The 21251-nt window shown below is 40.3% G+C and overlaps 5 protein-coding genes across 10 annotated transcripts; 1 reads left to right on the top strand and 4 right to left on the bottom strand.

Annotated features, from left to right (window-relative positions):
- Nucleotides 1-72: 72 nt before the first annotated feature.
- LOC109545691 (vesicle transport through interaction with t-SNAREs homolog 1B) lies at nucleotides 73-3648 on the bottom strand. Of its 3 annotated transcripts, XR_007280507.1 has the most exons (3): nucleotides 3558-3648; nucleotides 1808-2163; nucleotides 73-636 (listed from the first exon to the last, which is right to left on the bottom strand). XR_007280507.1 is itself a non-coding variant. In XM_048661984.1 (2 exons), exon 2 carries the CDS (start codon nucleotides 620-622, stop codon nucleotides 272-274), a length of 351 nt encoding a protein of 116 aa, XP_048517941.1. In that variant the 5' UTR covers nucleotides 623-636; nucleotides 832-1002; the 3' UTR covers nucleotides 73-271. The 3 variants fall into 3 exon arrangements, 1 of the variants encoding a protein (XP_048517941.1); XR_007280506.1 differs by lacking the exon at nucleotides 3558-3648 and having other exon boundaries at nucleotides 1808-2577; XM_048661984.1 differs by lacking the exons at nucleotides 1808-2163; nucleotides 3558-3648 and adding an exon at nucleotides 832-1002.
- LOC109545689 (terminal nucleotidyltransferase 4B) lies at nucleotides 1049-9596 on the top strand. Of its 2 annotated transcripts, none has more exons than XM_019916509.2 (8): nucleotides 1049-1480; nucleotides 3799-3992; nucleotides 4452-4591; nucleotides 4666-4860; nucleotides 4921-5064; nucleotides 5125-5235; nucleotides 7423-7701; nucleotides 7757-9596. In XM_019916509.2, exons 1-8 carry the CDS (start codon nucleotides 1161-1163, stop codon nucleotides 7943-7945), a joined length of 1572 nt encoding a protein of 523 aa, XP_019772068.1. In that variant the 5' UTR covers nucleotides 1049-1160; the 3' UTR covers nucleotides 7946-9596. The 2 variants fall into 2 exon arrangements, with proteins under 2 accessions (XP_019772068.1, XP_019772069.1); XM_019916510.2 differs by lacking the exon at nucleotides 1049-1480 and adding an exon at nucleotides 3645-3727.
- A 1107-nt stretch (nucleotides 9597-10703) lies between these two features.
- Nucleotides 10704-14994, bottom strand: LOC109545675 (protein ERGIC-53). Its single transcript, XM_019916493.2, has 10 exons — nucleotides 14769-14994; nucleotides 14240-14394; nucleotides 14003-14175; nucleotides 13649-13944; nucleotides 13329-13429; nucleotides 13136-13270; nucleotides 12671-12846; nucleotides 12458-12614; nucleotides 11695-11813; nucleotides 10704-11120 (listed from the first exon to the last, which is right to left on the bottom strand). The coding sequence occupies exons 1-10, from the start codon at nucleotides 14935-14937 to the stop codon at nucleotides 11084-11086; spliced, it is 1518 nt and encodes a 505-aa protein (XP_019772052.1). The 5' UTR covers nucleotides 14938-14994; the 3' UTR covers nucleotides 10704-11083.
- A 182-nt stretch (nucleotides 14995-15176) lies between these two features.
- LOC109545674 (nucleolar GTP-binding protein 1) lies at nucleotides 15177-17853 on the bottom strand. Its single transcript, XM_019916492.2, has 8 exons — nucleotides 17659-17853; nucleotides 16874-17600; nucleotides 16533-16816; nucleotides 16192-16399; nucleotides 15937-16132; nucleotides 15796-15880; nucleotides 15524-15739; nucleotides 15177-15467 (listed from the first exon to the last, which is right to left on the bottom strand). The coding sequence occupies exons 1-8, from the start codon at nucleotides 17704-17706 to the stop codon at nucleotides 15312-15314; spliced, it is 1920 nt and encodes a 639-aa protein (XP_019772051.2). The 5' UTR covers nucleotides 17707-17853; the 3' UTR covers nucleotides 15177-15311.
- A 741-nt stretch (nucleotides 17854-18594) lies between these two features.
- LOC109545677 (putative oxidoreductase GLYR1 homolog) lies at nucleotides 18595-21167 on the bottom strand. Of its 3 annotated transcripts, none has more exons than XM_019916495.2 (10): nucleotides 21000-21160; nucleotides 20664-20747; nucleotides 20396-20602; nucleotides 20209-20338; nucleotides 20047-20155; nucleotides 19868-19993; nucleotides 19353-19559; nucleotides 19195-19302; nucleotides 18955-19138; nucleotides 18595-18898 (listed from the first exon to the last, which is right to left on the bottom strand). In XM_019916495.2, the coding sequence occupies exons 2-10, from the start codon at nucleotides 20734-20736 to the stop codon at nucleotides 18678-18680; spliced, it is 1365 nt and encodes a 454-aa protein (XP_019772054.2). In that variant the 5' UTR covers nucleotides 20737-20747; nucleotides 21000-21160; the 3' UTR covers nucleotides 18595-18677. The 3 variants fall into 3 exon arrangements, with proteins under 3 accessions (XP_019772054.2, XP_048517931.1, XP_048517932.1); XM_048661974.1 differs by lacking the exon at nucleotides 21000-21160 and adding an exon at nucleotides 20814-20968; XM_048661975.1 differs by lacking the exon at nucleotides 19353-19559 and having other exon boundaries at nucleotides 21000-21167.
- Nucleotides 21168-21251: the final 84 nt, after the last annotated feature.

Here is a 21251-nt window from a genome sequence, read left to right as displayed (position 1 = left end):
TAATTTCTATTTAACGCGTTGGTGACAATATGATGAATTTTCTGGAATCTGGTTTTCAATAAGAAAAGTATGTGTGTAAATAAAATCATTTAATATAAAAAGGTGTGACTAATCATCGGCCCATTTCTTATAATACGGGTAGGGATAAAACAGCAACAGCGTATAAAGGTACAAAAATGTTTGAAATTAGCCTTTGAAAGCGTAATTTTATCACAACTTTCTTTTAGCGTCTACACAGAAAATGTATTCATTTAACAGCACATGGGTTTTCTCATCTAGAAACCCGCAAATATATTAGAGTGGCCAGGATAACAACTTCCAGAATAATGATTATGACTAGGATCAGTTTGTTGTACAAAACGTTCCTACCCATTTTGATGAGAACCGATTTGGCGTTATCCAGCTGGCTGTTGGCATCCTCTAGCCGACTCCTGGTCCTCAGCAAGGCCTCCCTTTGCTCTCCCAGCTCAGAGACCACCTCCGTTCCGATAGTCTCAGTCTCAACTGCTATCTGATGCGATCTGGCCAGGCTGTCTCCAGTCCGCTCTAAAGCCTGCGTGCCTTCCACCACGACCTGCCGGTTATGGGAGTCCCAATCATAGTGACTTCGGGGCTCCATCATCGTGATTTAGGGCTCTAAACCGAAAATCTCCAGAATCAAAACAACACAAATAATTGACAAGGATTTGTCAAAGTTTGACTTTGACGATACAAAATATCCCCCCTTTGATCTTTGATGTTCTGTGTTTGACGGCTGGTATCGGTGGCCGTTTCTCTCATAGGGTAATTAAAATATAAAAAACAATTTTCCCTTAGGTTTCTCTCACTCACATGCCCATGTTTTACGAGACAGACATATTCTTATTTCGACGCAGGATTGTTCCAGACTAATCTGGAAGGGGAGATTCGGCAGGACGTAGCAACACTCGGGACCAATCAGAACGTAGAAAGGGGATACCGCTTGGAAACTTCCTTTTTCCTCCAGTGCCGTCAGCTGTCACTGCCATATTCGAGAGTTTGTCAGTTTTCCCAGACATCCGAAAAAGTCGTGTGATAAGCGAAGGTGTGACTCGTCGTTCCTTCTCGAGTAGAAAATCGAGTTCACAGTCCAACACAAATGGGGAAGCAGTGAGAGTTTCAATTCGCGTCCGTTCAGTTACATGGATTCATTCTTCTCGTGGTTGATGCCGGAGCAAGAAGGTCCAGCCAAAGTCCTGTGGCTAGGAGTGTGGCAAAACCAGAATTTTATCGAGGAAATGAACGTGAGGGATGTGGATAATGACACTGATGGAATGACGAACGGATTCAATCAACAAATCATGAACGGCAAAGTGGACAAAAGTGCAAATTTCTCTCGGATGAGACGGACTCAGGTTGACAATCGCCCTAGCCAGCGGCCGCTCCATCGCAACGTTATTACGGACTCTGGTGGCTGCCCTTGGCGCCAATTGAAATTCCATTATGACGCGGCCGCTTTGGGGTAAGCGAATTTTTCGACTTTCGTTCAGAAAACGTGGTTTGTTAACCAATATGTGCATTTCTCGTACGTTTTCTATTGGCGTCTGACATAAGATGGCTTTCGTCCGGTGTTGCCATCTACATCACAGCTCTAAATACGAATATAAATAACAAATTCGTAATACTTTTTATGGCTTTTTTTTCGCTCGCCCCATTAATTCAATTAAACAGATGTTGCATCGTTGCGACCAAACTAAACCAGCCGAAAACCATGTTTAGTGATTTTCAGGAAAAAAAACACCAATAGACAATATTTTTAGCAATTTTTGTGGGTATTTTTGGTGCTTACCTGAGAAAACTGGCAATAAAACTGAAATTTCGAAAGGAGCATTTCCTTTTGTGGGCATACAATCAAGTAATATAATAGAGAAGTAAACCGAAGGGAACACTGACAATCATTGGGCAACAGTAAAACAACAAAGTTTGTTTTCACTAACTTTCTTTATCAAAGTTTGTTTATTTGGAAACATTTGCGTTCGAGTGCGAAAATTCCACTTCCCCCAAAGATTTTCAAAAGGATTTAGATCGGGAGATTGTGCAGGCCACTCCAAAACTCATCATTTTCCACAAACCACTGTTACTCAATTTGTGAAGAGTGTTTTGGATCATTGTCCTGCTGCCCGTCTGGCACAAAAGCAAGTTTATCTGCAAGTTTTTGCTTGATAAATCAACGAAAGTCTGTTACATATTACATCATATCAACCATTTTCTCTACACTTTAGGCTTAATTGCTTTAAATACGAATTGTATTCGCATCTTAATTTACTAGTAGCAGTTAATGGTTGTGAAGGTGTCAAAATCGACAATTGCTGTCAAAAGCTGGATGTCTGATGCTGTCAGATTGTTCTTTTATTCTTAGTTTACTGGCCAGTCTAAGGAAATTGTTGTTTTCTACTCCTCCAAACTAGGTCAAGGATTGATTTTCAGTAATTTGAGCTTTGGTTATTCGCGAGTTCAAAAATCCAGGCGCCTCCTGGTGGCCAAAATTATAACCACAAGTTAAGTAGAAATTTGACACTTGCTTTGTTGACATTGGTGTTTACATCTGATTGTGATTTGTTTTGTTCTAATCACCTTTTGCAAGCTTTTAAAGAAATAGACATATCGAAAAGTGTGTTCGTATTGTTTTATGTTCCAAATGTTATCAACTACAATGAATAAACAAGTCTGACAAGCCTCAACTGTCACTTGACTACGAGTAATTTGAGGTTTCGTAGCGCCGCCATCGGCAGTTGAACTCGCGAATTGATAAGACTGAATTCGCGAAAAATTAAGTAGAGAATCTGCCCAACTTGGGCTGTTTAAAAACTTAGAAGTTTTTAATTTATGTTTAAATTTAATTAATGTTTATTGATGGTCTTGAGCAGTTTTGCCTTTTATATTTTTAAACGTTAGGAATTGCTGACAAAGCATGTCAAGAGAAAGACAGCACTGAAGACGCTCTATCGAAAATATTCTAATAATTTTTCTAGAATTTTAATCGTTTCCGAGATATCAGGTGTGGAACTTCGACTAAAATTGGACATTTTTCTTTTATCTCTCTTTCGGAAATGTCTTAAAAATTATCCATATCTAATCGATGGTTTTGGAGGTGCAAATGAAAATATCAAAAAATACATGTTTCTTTCAGCTTTCTTTCAACCATGGGGAAAAGAATCGCACTGAAAACCCGTTTTAGAGTGGTATTTTTTTTTAAGTTTTAAAGCTGTGAACATTTTTGGCTCTTCGTAAAACCTTGTAGTTTTCATGGCTTTTGCGCAAACAAAATACTTCTGTTCTCTTGCCAACTGACAATTTTGCCCTGTTTTGTAGTCAAGTTTCTCTTATAAAAACGCATACAGGAAAAGGAAGTTGGACATATGAGAATTAGAACAGTCGCAGAAGCTGCCCAACTTGGGCTAATAACAGCGGTTTATAATGAAAACTTTCAAGTACGCAGCTACGTTTCCAACGGCCGATTCAATAAAGGCGTTTAAAAAACGACAGGGAATTTTTCATTCGACTAAACGAATTGAAAATTCCATAAAAACCTCACATACCTTATAAAGCCAACGAATTCTACTTGCAGTTGTGTGTGTGTAGATTCGTTGAATGTGTTATTTTACTCGCGGTTTAGTGAAATAAAATTTGACATAATGCGCCTAAATACGGCGTATTTCGCTAACGACTGTGAATCGGAAGAGCTGAAATTGTACAGACTGTATTTACAGTAAGTCGAATTGGGTAAACCGATTGCTGGTTGGTTCATGAACGTGATCGGGCTTTTTGCATTGGTTACAGTCTCCATCAAGAAATTGAACATTTCTACCATTACATGAGCCCTACAGAGGCGGAGCACAAAGTGAGGGCTGAAGTCGTCAACCGGATCGAAGACATTATACTGTCCAAGTGGCCTGAGGCTCAAGTTGAAGTCTTCGGCTCATACCGAACCGGCCTCTACCTACCAACTAGTGATATTGATCTGGTGGTCATTGGTAATTACTTGAATTGTGTACAAGTGGTCGAAATAATCGAATTAAATTGCCCCAATCGTTATGAAAAATCACTTGAACTAGGCACAAAATGGAGCTTGTTCAAAATCACTTAAAGATTCCTTCATATAGAGTGGTACAAGGCAATAGTGGGTGGGTTTCACTGTCGCGAAGAGATATGTTAATATGAAATGCATCCTATTGCAAAATTCGGTTATTTCCATCCATCACTTATAACTGATGAGCTTCTCTGGCTTTTCGGCCATATTGGAGTAGTCATAATGTCTAAAAGCCCCGAAAAACCCATCAGTATTTTTTTTTGCCGGAAACTATTCGGAACCTCGAAAGAGTTAGACTTTCGCCCCTGGAAAACTCACCAGTTTCCAGGCAATGGACCGCGAAAGCTTAACTCTTCCCACTGCTGCGTGTATGAATTAGTTGAAAAACATTGATTGCTTGCAGGAAAATGGGCCAATCTTCCTTTGCGCACGTTGGAGAAGGAGTTTCTCGAACGTGGCGTCGCTCAGGAGGACAGTATAAAGGTACTGGATAAGGCCTCCGTCCCCATCGTTAAACTCGTAGACAAAAAGACTGAAATCAGGGTGAGTTCCACATCAGAAATACCTACCCCTACCGTCGATAGTCGATGACACAACACTCTTTGCGCCTTGTGTAGGTCGACATCTCTTTCAACATGTCCAACGGCGTGAAAAGTGCGGAACTGATCAAGACTTACATCGAACAGTTCCCCGTACTCGCCAAGTTAGTTTATGTGCTCAAGCAATTTCTCCTGGAGCGAGACCTTAATGAAGTCTTCACTGGGGGCATTAGTAGCTACAGTCTCATACTGATGTGCATCAGCTTCTTGCAAGTAAGTCGCTTCTAGTCAACTATTCCAGCGGTGATTTTTACAGGGTTTTCTTTATTTCAGCTGCATCCTCGACAGGACGGTGTTAGACAAGCAAACGCCAATCTTGGCGTGTTGCTTATCGAGTTCTTCGAGCTTTATGGTCGAAAGTTCAATTTCATTCATACAGGAATTCGAATACGTGACGGCGGAATGTACATCAGCAAAGTAAGTGCAAGCTGAAACAATCCCCAAGTAAATGCTGGTGTCAAATAACTGCGATTTCAGGAAGAAATGCGGAAAGGTATGGTGGATGGCCATCGGCCCAGCATGCTGTGCATAGAAGATCCGTTGCAACCCTCAAACGACATTGGGCGGAGCAGCTATGGAATTCTGTTGGTAAGTAGTTTTGCCTGTGACGACAACACTCTATCTCGATTATTTTGTTATTGGATTATCTAATTTCTATAAACATTGCATTCCATTTCACATTCAAATCACTCCACTAATTGATTTCGTTTATATCTATAAGTGATCGAGAACAATAGGAAAAGTAACCAGCTGAGGGAATCGATTCTGGTTTGCATACAGGGTGATTCAACCACTCTTCCGATTGCTCAGTTAATAAATGAGGTTTTGCGGTCGAGAGTCTGATTTTCACACTTTGGCTTCTGGGTTTTTAGAGGCGATAAATTTCACATTAAAGTCCTGTGGGGCGATCGTCCCTTCGTTCGCTCTAGTAAGTTAATTCGCTAATTACATAGTTAAAACTCTGTACCAGGCACATTGGGACAGATTGGTGGATGCGCAAAAATAATAAAACATCTTCATTAAGAGAGAGCATCATTATGCGAGGTACTAATTTCGAGTAAGACCCACTTGAAACGTACTTGATTATTTGGTTTATTTATTGTGCGTAACAATGAAAAAATTGCCCGGAAAAATCCAACACAACCTGTCGTCACAATAGAATGGTAGTTATGAATGAAAATGTGGAAAGATTTTAAAAATTTCGGCATTTTTGCTCTTTGGAGCTTTGGAAAAGCTTCGGGAATCTATTAAGAAACATCTTTTTAAAGCTCTTTGAATTTTTTTACCGTTTTTGGGAGAACATCACTTTTAAGCGACGGGACTTTTTCAAATGTTTGCTTCTTCTTTTTGGAGCTTAGGAAATTTAAATAAAACCTCACCAAGGAAAAGCAGTTCTTTAGAACTTCTTCTAAAGAACCTTCTATCGAAAATGTCCTTTTAGACTTTTCAGGTATTTTCTACCATTTCCGAGAAACGAATGGAAATGTGGAAGTATGTTCAAAACTTCGGTATTATTTCCTTCTATCTCTGTAGAGATAAAACCTTCTTTCCACAATATATTGAGGAAAGGCTTTTGTTGGATTTTTTTGTCGTTTTTGAGAGCAAACCACTTTGAAACGACACGAGGATTTAAAAATGGAAATGTAGAGAAATGCAAAACTTCAGTGTTTTTTCCTTAATCTCTTTAGAAGTTAAATAAAAGATTCTTCGGACTTTTTTTTGCCTTGTCTGAGAGAAAGTGTCTTTGAAACGACCGGAGTTGCTTCAAAGTTTACACAATTTTTCTTCTAATTTTTGGCTGTTAGGATTTTTTTAAATAAAACCCCACAAGGAAAAAACGGTTAGTGCGACGCTCAATGGGAAAAGTCCTTTTGGCTTTTCAGCTATTTCTAACGGGTCTCGAGTTATAACTGAAAATGTTATGTTTATCTTTTTATGGGTTTGAAAGTTCTGTAAAAACTTATTGAGGAAAAGTGGCGATCGAAAAGATCCTTCGGACGTTTTTTGCCGTTTATGAGAGAAAATACTGGACTTGTTCAAGGTTACACGACTTTTACTTCTAATTTTTGGAGCTTGGGAATTTAAAAATTAACTCTCACTCGGAATGTTGAAGATTTCAATGTTTCTGTCTCGATTCAGAAATCAAGTCAGAAAAACCCCTATCTGTATAGAGGTTAGAAACTTCTACAAAAACTTACTGGGAAAAACTGCTTATCGAACAAACCGTTGCGAGGCACGTTCGGAATGTTTTGCCGTTTATGTGAGAAAGTGTCTGTGAAACAACGGAACTTGTTGAAGGTTCGAGAATTTTAATAAAGCCTCACTATGCACAGTTCTGGATACGTTCTATCAAAAAGTTTTATACGACTATTTAGGTGTTTCCTAGTAACCTAGGAATTGAGTTGAAAGTTTCCATTGTGATGAATCTTTTGTGTTTCGTTGGAGATCGAGAATCTTTTGTCAGAAATAAATTGAGGAAGAATTTGGCTGAAAAGCTCCCGAGACAGAAAATGCCTGTGAATCCATGGAACATTTTGGCCCTCTCATTTTTGATGGTTGTAACTGTTTAATAACACCCTATCAGGAAAAGGCTCTATCGGGAAGTTTCCAAGACTTTTTTGGGTCTCTTTTCTTTTCAAAGGTTACGATTTCTGATTGCATGCTTATGCATCTTAGGTAGAAGAAAAAGGTATCTCACAAACATTTCAGCTCATTTTCTACTCTTATTGTAAGGGAAAGGGGCTGCGTTTCATGCAGGACTAATCACTGTTCCAGGTTAAAAAAGCTTTCGAGTACGCTTACTCGATCCTAACAAACGTGGTGCATCCGCTGTCTTCGTACAACGACTGCAACCGACAGAGCATTTTGGGGCGCATAGTCCGTGTTAGCGATAAAGTGGTGCAACATCGGCGCCGTATTGAGGAGGGTACCCGAATCACTTTAATGGGGCCCCCGCTATCCACCGGGCTGGTTGGGAACACCCAGTCAAAGCCGTCGAGATCATCTAGTACGGGCAGCACTAGCAGTGCCGAGGAAAGCGGAGGTAGCTCTGAAGTAAGGAGGAAATGAGGCGCGACTTTTTCAGTGATTTAAATTGGTGGTTTTTCAGGCCTCAGATCGTCCATCGCGCGACCATTCACCCAACGTCGGCTACCAGGGAAGAAGCTCAAATGCCTCAAACAGAAGCAAAGTATGGCGCAGAAACAGCAACCATCAGCGTGGCGTGAGCTCCGGCGGCGGCGGTGGCCTGCACCAAACTTTCAGAGGGAACAGTCGGAAAAAGCCCGAAAGACAATAATAGTGTACAAATGTATATAACTTAGGTAAGTCTATGAAACAGTTGGGTTGATAATAATTTGAAAAAAAAACCGCCAAACTAAATGTAAATAATCAAAACAAAAAAAAATCATTCATTGTATATAGTTGGTTAATGTGAATAACTGCCGAGGTTCTGTAATAGGCAACTCGCTGCAGTAAGTGGAGGCAGGCAAAACGAACAAAAAACAATTAAAATTAAAAGTAACCAAAAAAAAGTTTTAGTTTAGCTGTACATAGACCATTTTATATTTATACGTATATATCTTACATATGTACAATTTTTTACAATCCACGAAAAGGCGATTAACGCATTGACAATATTGTATAGTAGTTTTAATTGTATATAGGACGGGGTTTTCTTTAACTACAAGTAGTTTTATGATATTTGCCGAACTCGAAACTGAATATTTTATTAATTTTCCTAGTAGTTTACACAATAGGCTGTTTTATTTCTATTCATAACAACGCCAGTCTCCACTTATTTCCACAAGAAACATGAAGTTGTGCGTATTTGGGTGGGGCCCGTATTCGAGCATTGCAAAGTCACTACCTAGTGGACAGCTGGACGATTCAGAAATAACTCTACTAGCTCAAGTTCAATAAAAAACCACTTTGGTACTCTATTCGGCCTAATGATTTTGATCGAATTCGAATTAAATTCTGGTTCCTTTCAGTATCGTTTGGTTATTTCTGAGCCATTCAGTCACCAAATGCGTCCAACTTTCATGGACGCCGAGCTGCTGTGCCCCATTGCGAGAAATTCGAATAAATAATGGCATTTTTCTTTTTGTATCATATTTGTATCACATAGACGTATGTGTAAATGTGTTATTGTAAATATTAGCGCTTCAAGATAAGTAATATTAATTTTAGCGGGCCGTTTCTAGCCGAGGTTTTTGCCAAAACTTTTCGAAGCAAGGGCATTTTTTTTTTAAGAATTATTAGGGCACAATAATGGAAATGCCACCTACAACTGCAAAAACCACATAGAAACACCATCCCGAGTAAAACATTGTGATATATCTGATAATTACTGAATAAGCAAACTGTATAATTTTTGTTTTTTTGTGTGTGTGTAAAACGCTGTTTTTTCGAGGGATACAATTTTTCTTTTCATTTCCCGCGTTGTCTCGCCATGCTGAAATGGCAATTGTGTCGTTTAACATCCAGATGGTCATTTTTTTCTGCTAATTCAGGACCACCCTTGTTGGCTGGCTCGCTCTGTTGCGCATTTCACCAGAATTTCCAACAGTTGCTAAAAGGCGCGACGCAAAAATTGCTGTTTTATGGAATACGGAACTCTCTTTGCAACCGTATCGAGAGTAAACGTATTCCGCAAAGCTCGCAACGTAGATTTAGGTATTTATATTGGCATATATAGTTTTTAAGATGTTGTCTGTTTATGTAACTTATTTCAAATTTTCGTAGCTTTAAATAGGCGTTGTTTATTGTATGTAGCTAGACCTAGTTGAGTTTAAGTACAAATTATTAAGAAAAACCAAAACACGAAAAAAATATATAAATAACAAAATACTTTTCGTAAGAAGGAAACTGGCGCGCAAGAAATCAACTGTACGAAAAGTAAATTGAAGAAATGTTTAAGAAATATATAACTATTCTTGTGCGCAAAACTGTTTGTTGTTATTACTTTTCGTTCCCGCTACCTTTTTCCTGTAATAAAGTTGATACGCCAAACTAAAATCGACAAAAGCACTCTCATAAGTGAATAAGTTGAACTGCAATTGGCAAAAGCGCCCTCTGAAGTGAATAGGTCGAACTAAAACCGACAACAGCGCTCTCTGTAGTGAATAAGTCGACAAGAGCGCTCTCTGAAGTGAATAAGTCGAACTAAAATCTTCAAAAGCGCCCTCTGAAATGAATAGGTCATACTAAAATCGACAAAAGCGCCCTCTGAAGTGAATAATTCCAACTTCGACTTTTACTTTGAAATATTCACTATAGAGGTCGCCATTGTGAAATTTAGTTCGGATTATTCACTAGAGAGGGCGCTTTTGACAATTTTAGTTGGACTTAGTCACTTCAGAGGGCGCTCTTGTCGACTTATTCACTACAGAGGGCGCTCTTGTCGATTTTAGTTYKACYTATTCACKTCAGAGGGMGCTYTTGTCGATTTTRGTTTKACYTATTCACKWCAGAGGGCGCTCTTGTCGATTTTGGTTTGACKTATTCACTACAGAGGGCGCTGTTGTCGATTTTTAGTTTGGCTTATTCACTTCAGAGGGCGCTTTTGTCGATTTTAGTTTTACCTATYCACGTCAGAGGGCGCTCTTGTCGATTTTAGTTCGACTTATACAACTACAGAGGCGCTGTTGWCGATTTTTAGTTCTACTTATGCACTACAGAGGGCGCTTTTTCGAGTTTCAGTTCGACTTATTCACTTCAGAGGGCGCTTTTGCCAATTTTAGTTCAACTTATTCACTTCAGAGGGTGCTTTTGYCGATTTTAGTTTGACCTATTCACGTCAGAGGGCGCTCYTGTCGATTTTAGTTTGACTTATTCACTTCAGAGGGCGCTTTTGTCGATTTTAGTTCGACCTATTGACTTCAGRGCGCGTCAATCTTCATGGATCACTAATTTCCGAAATATTTCACSATAACAAGATTTTAAAAAGCCACCCGGTATAAACTATTCTTGTGCGCGAAACTGTTTGATACTGCATTTTGTTACCGTTCTCTTKACCTGAAATAAAGTGGGACCAAAAATGGGTGACAACCGTAAAAAAGACACTAAAATATATTGGGAAAAAAACGTGTGTTGAAAAGATAAAGTAACAAAACGTAGAAATAAATAATGTAAACAGTAGGGCTGCGCAATTGGAAGACTGCACCTGCTGCTGAAGATGATCTAAACCTTAAAACACTCAAAATATTCTCTTCATTTTTCCATTGCTTAATCATTAATATATACATAAAAACTAGATCGCCTAAATCCATATAAAATGCGCTAAAAAATCTCAATTAGTTTTGTCATTTGTATGTTGGAGGATAATCACAAATTGGCCATGAGCAAACGAGTGAAATAATGAATTTTGCCCAGAAAAACACGAATAAAAAAACATTACAAGCGCCCATCAAATCCGACTATTAACAGTCGATTGTTAATAGAATTTCTTGGCTTGGTTGTCTCTGTTGTCCCTAAAAACAAACAGTCATAAACAATGTTTTCGATTCCATTTGAGGGATGGATGAAGGGAAGATGTGTGGGAATAGAGGATCTCTGCTTTGAGTAATATTCTACTACAACCAGATATGCGGACGATACAGTGGTTGTATCACACGACCACAATCGACAATTGCTCATAAACCAGACTGTGAGAAAAAATGCCGAATAATAAAATTCCCGACTGGACAAGAGAATTAAATCTCTGGCCTCATCGTCCATATGGAGGCATCCGAAATCGGGCTTCAAAGGGAATGTTCTACGAACAGCTAACACCAAAAGACGCCCAAACAAATCATGCCTGGGACACATCTCGGGGGTTGCTTAATATCGCGTTTTGCAACTTATCCTCTGGGGCAACATTTAAGGGTGCCGAAGAGTAGGAAGCACGAAGAAGTGGTTGCTCGCAAATATTCGAAACTTGACTGGCATAAGCGAGATTGATTGCTGTTGATTGCAAACTGCAGAGAGACCGGGACGGGGCACATGAAAGAAGGACTATTAGATCACTGCCAAAGCACAAGATAACTTTTATGGGAATTAACTTACCTATAAATGTTGTAACCGAGAATAAGGACCAGCTGAACAGCGACAATGATTAGAACAGAAGTGAAGGTCACGCAATTCACTGTAGGGCAGCTGGATTGTTGCCCTAAATGAGCCGACACCTGCATAGAAACGAATGTGCTTTAAAATTCGCTCTAAACTTAACTAACGGTGTGCTAAAGAGCAAAATTGTATAAAATACAAATAGAAAGAGTTTAGCTAAAACACGATTTTAATCAAGACCTAATTTAGTAGCCTAAAGGATGAGTGTGTGTGGAAGATTTTAAGCGCGCAGTCTAAACATTCGGGTAAGACACTGATTTTATACGAAATACTGAACAATCGGCGGAAACAGTGTTTTTGCGTCCAAAACAAGCGAAATCACTGTTTATTTTACTGCAAAAAAAGCTTCCAACTGTTTGTGGTTCTGCTACCAGTGTCGTGCACGAACGGCTCAACAAAACGTAAAAATGGTCTGAATGGTTCTTTGTTGTGTTCCTACCAGTGTCGTGCTCGTAACGCTCGGCGCAACTTTTCCGTTTTTTTAAAGTCTGATGCGTTTGTTGGGTCGAGACTTTCGGGCACGACACTGGTAGGAGCACAACAAACGACAATTTAGACAGTTTGCAAGTTTTAAGTGCAATAAAACTTGCAATAATTAAAACATTTTTAAATTCCTATTTGTGCTGGCACACCTGCCACAAAAATTAGGACGCTCTGTAATTCCAATCTACAAAAAACCCTTTTGAAATGAACACGTTCCTACCTGTGCCACATTCACTTTCACCTGATTGAGCCCATCTCTCACTTCGTTCACCAACGATTGCGTATCAAAGCCCACAGCGTGCACTTGAGCAGTGGGAGCTTTCGCTTGATTATTAATCACTGTGTCGATTCTCTGTTTGATTTCCAACACGAATTGCCTGTAAATTGTGATTTTTACGACCGGACTCAACATCAAACCAAATCCATTACTTACCTCATTTCGCTTATAGCGTTCTGGAACTGGTTTTGATTGTTAAATATCGCATCCACTTCGTGTCGCCGAATGGTGTCCACGTAGCCGCCGGCCTGAGGCGGCTGTCCGGCCGGTGGGGGCGGAATATTCGCTCCAATTGCTCCAGCTTGTTGCGATATCAAACTCATTGTTCGTTCCTGAAACACGAACGACTAATTGAATGGTTAAGAAAGCTAAGCATGACTAAAAATACAAGAAATTAGCAAGAAGTAGGGGTATGTTTGCGCTGGGTGTGCACAACGAGGTCGAAGCAAACACAACTCTGAAGCTGTTAGCTGTGCGTGAAAGTGAAACGTTAGGAGTAAATTCCTCAGCGTGGAAGGATCATTTAAAGAAATAATTCTAAAATAATTCCACACTGTTGCGTATCATCGATTCATTCAGCTAACTGAAGTAAATCACTCGAATTAAACTACACTAACTCACCTGTTTGCCAACAATTTCGTCCAGCTTTCGGCTCAGCTCTTTCACCTCGCCAAATATCTGGTTCTGGCCCTGGAAGATCTGCCTCAGCTCACGCTGGCTATCTGATTCATAGAAGTCCTCCATCTCAGCCGCTTTCTGCAACGAAAATCGACCATAGAACGCATCCGCAAGTGAAAATGGGTCCGCAACTCACATCACCGGGATGCTCCTTTCTATACTCCTCCTTTTGAAGCTCCAGCTGTTTTTGATAGTCCAAGTACTCCTGCTGCAGTTTAGCATGATCTTCCGGAGAAACTGAGAGAAAACGGTCATTAATCAGCTAGAAAGGATGAGAAGGCAGATTCAAAGAGAAAACTCTTCGTTTTCCTTGGCTCTCGCTACTTGATTTATCAAAATTTTATGTAAAGGCGGGTTTGCTCGGACTGAAAGCCCGAAGAATTCACCAGCCTCACGCAAAAGCCACGAAAACCAAACTCTCTTGTTACCACTTAAAACACGCCTTGTTCGTCCTACCTGGCGTTTCGGGGGCGGTTGCTCCCGGAGCCCCATAACTGCTGGTGAGTAAATGGATAACATCATGATCGTCAGCCAGGCCTCCAGTGGCGGCCGACACCCCAAAGTAGCCATTCTTCGGCAGAACTACATTTTCCACCCGGAAACACATCTCGAAGTCGTCCTCATTGCTGTTCAGCCCATTGTTGAACATCAACGTTAAAACATTGTTGTGATAGTTGATTTTCGCTCTGGTGGGAAAGTGTTTGTTGCGGAAGTCTCGAAGGCATCCTCCCAACTGTTGTGCGCCCCCATCGCTGGAAATATCAGGAATTAAGCCACAGAAGCCTTATTTTTCATTAATAGCCTAATTACTTTTGATGGTCAAACAGCTTATTGCCATCATTTTGCACCGCATAAATGTAGGGATTATTGTGCTTGTTGTCATTGTCGAATGAATCGAAGAAAACGCCTAGACCGTTCCATTTGTCGGACGATCCAAAGACTTCGCCATCATAAGCCCCTTTGCTTTGGGTATACCAAAAGGCCTAAAACCGACAATAATTTTTAGAAAATTTGATGTGTTATGGGACAAGCAGGCACATCTCTTACCAAGCCATCAGCGCCCACTCTTCCTCTGCCGGTTACTCGGAACAGAAGATCCACTTCCCAGTAGTCGAAAGGAACGGGATTCTTCGTCCATATTGCACCTTTTTGGCTTTTGAGTGATGGAGCCAGTCTCACATTATCAGAGCTCGCTATGGCATCTAGAGGGAATCAAATGCTTTCAGATGATAGAGGCTGAGCTGAATGGAGCATGGAACCCCAAGAAATAGCCCTAACTTGGTTAGCCCTTTGCAACCCCAACGGACCGGAAAATGTGGCAATTGTGCAAAACCCATTAACATCAACACTTCCCAATGGATTTTTAGCAAAGTTTTCATACATTTCATACAAGAATTTACAATTTTTTAAAAATTATCCTTCAAGTACTATTCTAGGTTATATACGTGTCCAACATTTGGCGCAATCTACGACAAACTGCACGCAATAATTCCGTTGTGGTGGAACGGAAAAACGCAGCACAGCAGGTTGATGATTGCTGCAGGTTTCTACTGACGTGTAATAAATTCGTACTTACTGCCTCCGTACTCCCAAAAGGGCACCGAACCATCTCTTTGCGCCAAATAGGGAGGCTTGAACGAAAACTTGTACTCAAACTTCTTGATCACTTTGTATCCAGTGCTGGAATTAATGAATAATAAGGAAATGAGGAGAAAAACACTTAAAATTTGAATAAGCCTCTCCATGTTTACATTTAACAGCGCCACTGCAGTGATTGAAGAACAGTGAGAAGATTGAGGTTGGGATGGCGGGTTGTCTTCCATTTTAACACGCCACTTGCTCATTCTACCTTCAGTTAGTTATATAAGCGACAAGGAAACCTGTATAAAAAACCTTTAGTTAATTTATTGAGCAGCGCTCTGGACATTGAGGACTCACACATGGAAAGGAAATAGCAGGTTAATTGGAAATTAATACGTTGTAATAATTGAGCAATTTCCATCTTGATTGAATTTTTTAAATTATTTAAATACATCGGCTCTAATAAAATACGGAAAATGTTCACCTTTATGAAGAATGAATTAACAAAAAGTGAAATTACTTGAACACGTGAACAAAATTATCTTCGATCAGTTTTTCCATTTCCACGTTTGCCGGAGAACAGATGTCTAGGCATTTTAGTTCCAATGAACCGATCGGCCTCCCCTTTGAGACCCAGTCTGCCCACTTTCTTCGCAATGGCCCTATGGGCAATTCTAGCCAGCTTGTTCTTCATCTATAAATTAAAAGTGATAAAAACCGCCAAAATCCTGCAGAAACGCATAAACTTACCGCCACATCCTTAATGCCTTGTTCGTTTCTCGGTGGTTTAGATAGGCCTCTGGATCTACCATCAACCACCACGTCCATGCGGGCTTTCTTCGCCACCGGCCCCACTGATCGGGCTCTTTGTTTGGTTTGCGTGAAGTTGGCCTTAGAAGTTCCAGACATGTCAACTCCCAGACTTTCCATGCTTTTCCTCAGCTTGGCGACTGAACGATCTCGAACCTAAAAAGCACAATGATGCAAATTGTTTGCAGGTTTCAAGGGATTTGAAGACGCACCTTTGCTCCAGCCGTGCGTGGTATCACTGGCTTCCTGCTTTGCTTGTTGATCTTTGATTCTTCCTTGAGAATTACCTTCTTATCCCTAAAATAACAACATGCCTAATTGGGATTTCCACAGACTTTTGCACAAAACCTTACCTGATTTGTTGGGCCAATTTCTTTATTTCCTGCATTGTTTCATCAAGCTCAATCTTCGGAACGACATACATTCCGGTTTCTTCGCGCAGTTCTTCCTCCCGCTCCAATTCAGCGAGTTTTTCGAATATATCCGGGTCAATATAGTCGGCAATATTGTGCCCTTCCCAAATTTCCGGAATAATATCGTGCCTCTCCTCTGGAAAAATAAAATTAAGAAGTTAATCACTTGGCACGAATCGGGATGGTTTTAAATGCCTTCTGGTATGGTGGTGTATTCCTTGGCCAGGTCGACAGTATAGTCATCTCCAGCTTCCAGTTCAAAGTCCCTAGCCAGCTTGCGCTTCCTCTTTTCAGCCTGCTCGCGTTTCTTCAGCAGAACACTCTCAGGAATACAAGGGGGGCGCTCTTTGTTATCGCGGCTTACCGGCATGGCCACATTCAGACGATTAAGGATTCCATCGACCTTAAAATAACAGCGCTCATGAGAGTAAAACATTGATGATTGATGGGAAGATCTGGATAATTGATTGAATTTTCGAAATATGAGCTGGGCAGATCATTTTCCCATCACTGTCCGATAGGCAATCAAAATGTACCTTTTTGGACCTCATTTTTTGGTCAACCCGGTAACCCAGCAGTTTCTCGCACGCCTCAATTTTCGCCTCCATCACTCCCTCATCTGTTACAGTGGACATTTCCAGGATGTTCAATTCGGGGTCTGCTTCAATACCCTCCAAAATGGCTCGCCGTTCAGGGGTTAGTTCCTCAAGTCTCAAAATGTCGACTTTGTTTGCCACAATTATCAGCGGTTTATTGGCGAAAAGCGGCTTTATTGACTCGAATAACTTCACTTGTTCGTCCAAAGTATGCCCACATTGTTCTGGAACATTATGGCCCAGTAAAATCATGATTGTTTTATAGACATCTGGAGACTTACCAGACAAATCCATGAAGTACAATACACAAGCCTTGAGATGGGCCAGTGCAGTAACGGCTTGCATTTCGATAACATTTCGCTCTTCCAGGGAGTGATCCAAAATTCCAGGAGTGTCTATCACTTGCCAGCGCAAATATTTATAATCGGTGTGTCCCACATAGAGACTCTTCGTCGTGAAGGCATAGGGTTGTACCTCCACATCTGCCCTGGTGATTTTATTGATGAATGAAGACTTGCCAACGTTAGGAAAGCCGCAAATTATGATGGTTCTGGTGTTCGGGTCGATTGAAGGCAATCGGGCCAAATGCTGCCTCACTTGTTCCAGATATGTCAAGTTCGAGCCCTGTCTCTTCATTATGGTAGCCATCCGACCCAGCGCAGCCCTCTTCAGTTGCTTGCATCTATACAGCGAATCTCCGTACTTCAGCAGCCTCACATAATCCTTGGAAACATTATCTATTAAATGCCTGGCGGTGTTAATCTGTCCCAGGGCCAGTTTGTAATGGTCCTTATCATACAGAACGTCCATTAAATCCGCATAGAACGGGTGCACATCGTCCAGTTTGGGAAATTCGGTCAAGATCTGTGTTAGTCGATCGTGAAAGCTTTGCTGGGCAAATTTCACTTTGCGCGTATAAAACGAGCGGATTCTGGTTATTTTGTATTGCTTGTGCACTACTGTGGGGGTCTTCCGTTGGGTTTTAGATAAGATAATATCTACAAAGTCCTGGAAATGCACAAAATGAGGTTAAGGGTTTTCGGGATGAGATTCAATGAATACTGACCTTGGCAGTGGGCACTACCGCAATTCTCTTAAAATTATACAGTGCCATTTCAATACGGTTCGTTTAAAGGTGTTTTAAACTGAAGAAAATCACGTTTTCCTCAAATTGCTGCAAACACATGGACTGACGCAAATGAAAGAACATTCCACAGATCCACAGAAGATCACATAGGTTCTCTGTGATCTGTGCAGATGAAGAGGTTATAGATTGGAATCTTCTACTTTTTTACGAATTGTGTTCAGCGGGAGATTTGAATTTCGTCGATTAATTGTGAAAACTCAAGAATTGCTTAAAAGACGGAAATGTTGATTTCACACCTTTTGATGCGTTTTCCAATTAGCTAAAGCGTTTGGGCTTACAATAAAGAAGATAACATCCATAGATGAAGCCAAGTAATAAGTGATAACATCGTCACCGGTCAAAAAGAGCTTAAAAATGTCGATTGTTTCGGAGCTTTTAATGTGTTTTTCAATTAGCTTGTTGCATTTAGCACACATTTTATTCTTTCTTTCCAGGTGCCAGATCAATTACTGGTGTTTTCCTGTTATCAATGACACTAAACTAAAGGGGTTTTTATTCTCAGTAGGAACTGCCCAGATTTACCAATTTGAACTTTTTTCGCTCATGTTTTCAACATTATTCATTCAGGCTTGAATGTCCACATATACCAATCATTATTGTTTTTCTGCTGTAAATTTCCAGTTTTCCTGTTTTGAAAGTTAATAATACCCCCGAATGCAGCCTGAAGGGCCTAAAAGTTGTGAATCTTGTTTATTAATAAGTGGTCCTGACCTACTATTTATATTTACCGCTGTTTCCGCAAGTTTAACACAGTAAATAAATAATTTCTGCCAAAAAATCGTGTTACTCCGTCCGATTATTCAGTTTTTGTGCCGCCCAGAGCTTTTGGAGGGTAATAAAACAAAAACAAAACAGAACGTTGTTGAATACTTTTCCTGGATACGCACGTGTGAAAATGTAACTTTAATAGAAAAATTAGTAAAAATAAAATGACCTACTTAATAACTCGTTTGGAAAATGCTGACAGCATCTTTACCGTCGCGTTCTAATCGTCGAGCATTTTTAAATAGTTGATTAGTATAAGATGTGAGGGGCATGGGGTGCAAGTGTTTATCAGCCAATTCTAAGCCTTGAGAAATTTCGCTTTGCATCTGCTCTATCGGGTCCTGGGTATGTTTGGGCAGCGCCATTCTGTTTATCTCTATAGCGTCAGCTTTATCTGAAACACACCGCTCATTAGCACAGCCGGCAACCAGCCACAAAACAACCGCTGACTTTTCAAATAGTCGTTGGACATCGAAGTGGCCTGCAGTGCATCATTAAAGGCGTCCATCTCCAAGCAGCTTCGTTCGGCCATAGTGAAACCCTCAACCAAAGTGGCAATAAACACGCCTTTCATCATTTGGAAGAGCAGATGCATTTTGCGCGCTGATCCAAGTGGCCCCAAAAAACGTGAAGTCTGAAAATGCAATCGGTTAGTTTGCAACTTTATACATACATTGCGGTAAATAATACCCTGCTAATGGAGTCGAAACAGGACTGGCAACTTTCGAATAGAGGCTGTGAACCTGCTGCCAGAATCGCGATTTCCCCATCGAGGGCCTCCTGACTGGTACACTGCAACTGGAAAAAATATTCTAAAATTGAGCATAAATTGAGCAAATCCACGTTACCATTGCCTCAAGGTATTTGATTTTCTTTTCTTTAATTGTGGCGTGGAAATTGTCGAATACAGTCTCGGGATCGTAACAAGACATTTCAATGAAACTTGCCCCTACAAGGAGATTATCCATGGGGTTGTTTACGCCTAACTGTTCTAAAACCTCTTTGATTTTCTCTGGATCGCCGATATTGCTAAATGTCATACTTGAATTTCTTACCTAAAAAATCCTGTATTTTATACACGTACAAAACATGTAGATTCCTTTCAAAGAGCAGGCAAATTTTTACTTTTCTTTCTCTAAAGTAAAGCAGCTGGAGGATTGAACTTTTTACAGAACATAGAGCAACCATCCTTAAAACTATTTTTTTAAATTCTGCTTAAAATTCGACTTTTCGCCGCCAAAAATTACACCGTCCAATCTAGATCAAATGAAGACTTGAAACTTCTACACAACATAGAGTAGCCACCCTTAAGTTTGTAGTAAATTTCCCATTCGTACATATTATAAATAAACTTTGAACTTACCACCTCTCTAGGTGAAGTGCAGACGGTGAGAAACGAGCGCCGCTTAATTGCATAACTCTGCAAACTTTTGCTCAAATTCGCGTTTATGCTCCAAACACACAGTTTGTGCTGAGCATTTATGAGATTCTGCAATAGAGAAACTATGATTGACTGATTTACTGGCTCGCTTAGTGCATTACCTTGATAATGCCTTCCGAATAAATGCTGCCAGCTAAAAAGCCAAAAAACTGTTTCGATTTTACTACTTTACAGTCAACGTCTGCAGCAATATGTCTTGGAGTAGGCACTCTGCAAAGCAAATTGGTTAGATTTCTTTACAAATCTCCATCCTGGTAACTTACCGAGGTGTTCTTCTTGCTTGGGTGTTATTTACTTTGGGTGACTTGGTGTTTGATCGTTTTATCCTGGAAGAGGCACTGGGCTCATATGGAACTAAGGCGATTTTATAGCCGGCATCGATGGTCACATTTCCTAAAACAACCGGCGGCACTAATTTACTCAGCACAACTGCTGCTAACCTCCACTCACTAATAATATCATCCATTTCGTTCATAGCACAGTCAGTTCGCTTTTTTCGAAACTGCTCTTTGAACTTTTTGTAGGGCTTCATATTCTCATTCTTCACCCAATAATAATTGTGCGTGTGGAGAAAGTACACCCACTGCTTGTTCTCAGGCGCTTTCAAAGGTATATTCGAATTGTCCTTCACTACTATTGCTGGCCAATAGCTGGAACCTATGGGCAAATAATAATGAATTTAATCAAATCGCTCTATGTACCCCGGTTGAAGACCTACCACGAATCTTGGCCCACACAAAGGAATTGTTATCCTTTATCTGTAGGTATTGCTGCACTTTTGGTGAACGCATATTAACCAGACCTGATGAGGCAAACAATTAGTGTTTGGTCTATATCCATCAAGGGTTTGGATTGTAAAATAGTTTACCATTCACTTGGAGCCCAGTACCTTTGCCAAAAAAGTCGCCTTTAGGCTCCAGAGAGAAACAGCAAAAGTACCGAACAAGAAATAGAAATGATAAAATATAACTGGGCAAGCAAAATAGTTTGAGGTTAAGTTGCTAATCTAAACTAAAACTAAGCTATATTTCAAGCTCCTCCCAAGCAGACTTACCAGTTGAATGATTCTTAAGCGCTGAATGTGTCTCTCAATTAGTGGCAGAAAATGTGTTTTGAAATAAACTGAAAAATCCGAATTTGGAGTTGTTTACAAACAGCGACGTCAGAGTTCTGTCATTCACGTGACTTTTCACCAAAATGACAGGGTTCCCGCGTGCCACACTAATGATTTTTCTCCATTGGTAATGACGTCTTGTAGCCAAACAATCATCATAGCAAAGCGCGAAAAAATTACAACAGGTAGGGT

This window comes from Dendroctonus ponderosae, unplaced genomic scaffold, assembly GCF_020466585.1.
Source record: "Dendroctonus ponderosae isolate FM_Combo_2020 unplaced genomic scaffold, Dpon_F_20191213v2 Dpon_F_20191213_10, whole genome shotgun sequence".
NCBI classification, from domain to species: domain Eukaryota; kingdom Metazoa; phylum Arthropoda; class Insecta; order Coleoptera; family Curculionidae; genus Dendroctonus; species Dendroctonus ponderosae.
This window is presented reverse-complemented; position numbering and strand designations above follow the sequence as displayed.

Bases quoted from the DNA above. Each gene is read 5' to 3' on its own strand.
- LOC109545691 (XM_048661984.1), bottom strand. From the start codon at position 622: ATGATGGAGCCCCGAAGTCACTATGATTGGGACTCCCATAACCGGCAG.
- LOC109545689 (XM_019916509.2), top strand. From the start codon at position 1,161: ATGGATTCATTCTTCTCGTGGTTGATGCCGGAGCAAGAAGGTCCAGCC. The intron at 1,481-3,798 runs GTAAGCGAATTT...CATTGGTTACAG, and splicing joins TATGACGCGGCCGCTTTGGG to TCTCCATCAAGAAATTGAAC. The intron at 4,592-4,665 runs GTGAGTTCCACA...CGCCTTGTGTAG, and splicing joins ACAAAAAGACTGAAATCAGG to GTCGACATCTCTTTCAACAT.
- LOC109545675 (XM_019916493.2), bottom strand. From the start codon at position 14,937: ATGGAGAGGCTTATTCAAATTTTAAGTGTTTTTCTCCTCATTTCCTTA. The intron at 13,430-13,648 runs GTAGGACGAACA...GTTTTCTCTCAG, and splicing joins AACCGCCCCCGAAACGCCAG to TTTCTCCGGAAGATCATGCT. The intron at 11,121-11,694 runs GTAAGTTAATTC...GTTTGTTTTTAG, and splicing joins CTCGGTTACAACATTTATAG to GGACAACAGAGACAACCAAG.
- LOC109545674 (XM_019916492.2), bottom strand. From the start codon at position 17,706: ATGGCACTGTATAATTTTAAGAGAATTGCGGTAGTGCCCACTGCCAAG. The intron at 16,133-16,191 runs GCATTTAAAACC...TTATTTTTCCAG, and splicing joins ATACACCACCATACCAGAAG to AGGAGAGGCACGATATTATT. The intron at 15,740-15,795 runs GTGCGTCTTCAA...TGTGCTTTTTAG, and splicing joins CACGCACGGCTGGAGCAAAG to GTTCGAGATCGTTCAGTCGC.
- LOC109545677 (XM_019916495.2), bottom strand. From the start codon at position 20,736: ATGCGTTCACCAAAAGTGCAGCAATACCTACAGATAAAGGATAACAAT. The intron at 19,994-20,046 runs GTAATGCACTAA...TCTCTATTGCAG, and splicing joins ATTCGGAAGGCATTATCAAG to AATCTCATAAATGCTCAGCA. The intron at 18,899-18,954 runs GTCAGCGGTTGT...GGTGTGTTTCAG, and splicing joins GTCCAACGACTATTTGAAAA to ATAAAGCTGACGCTATAGAG.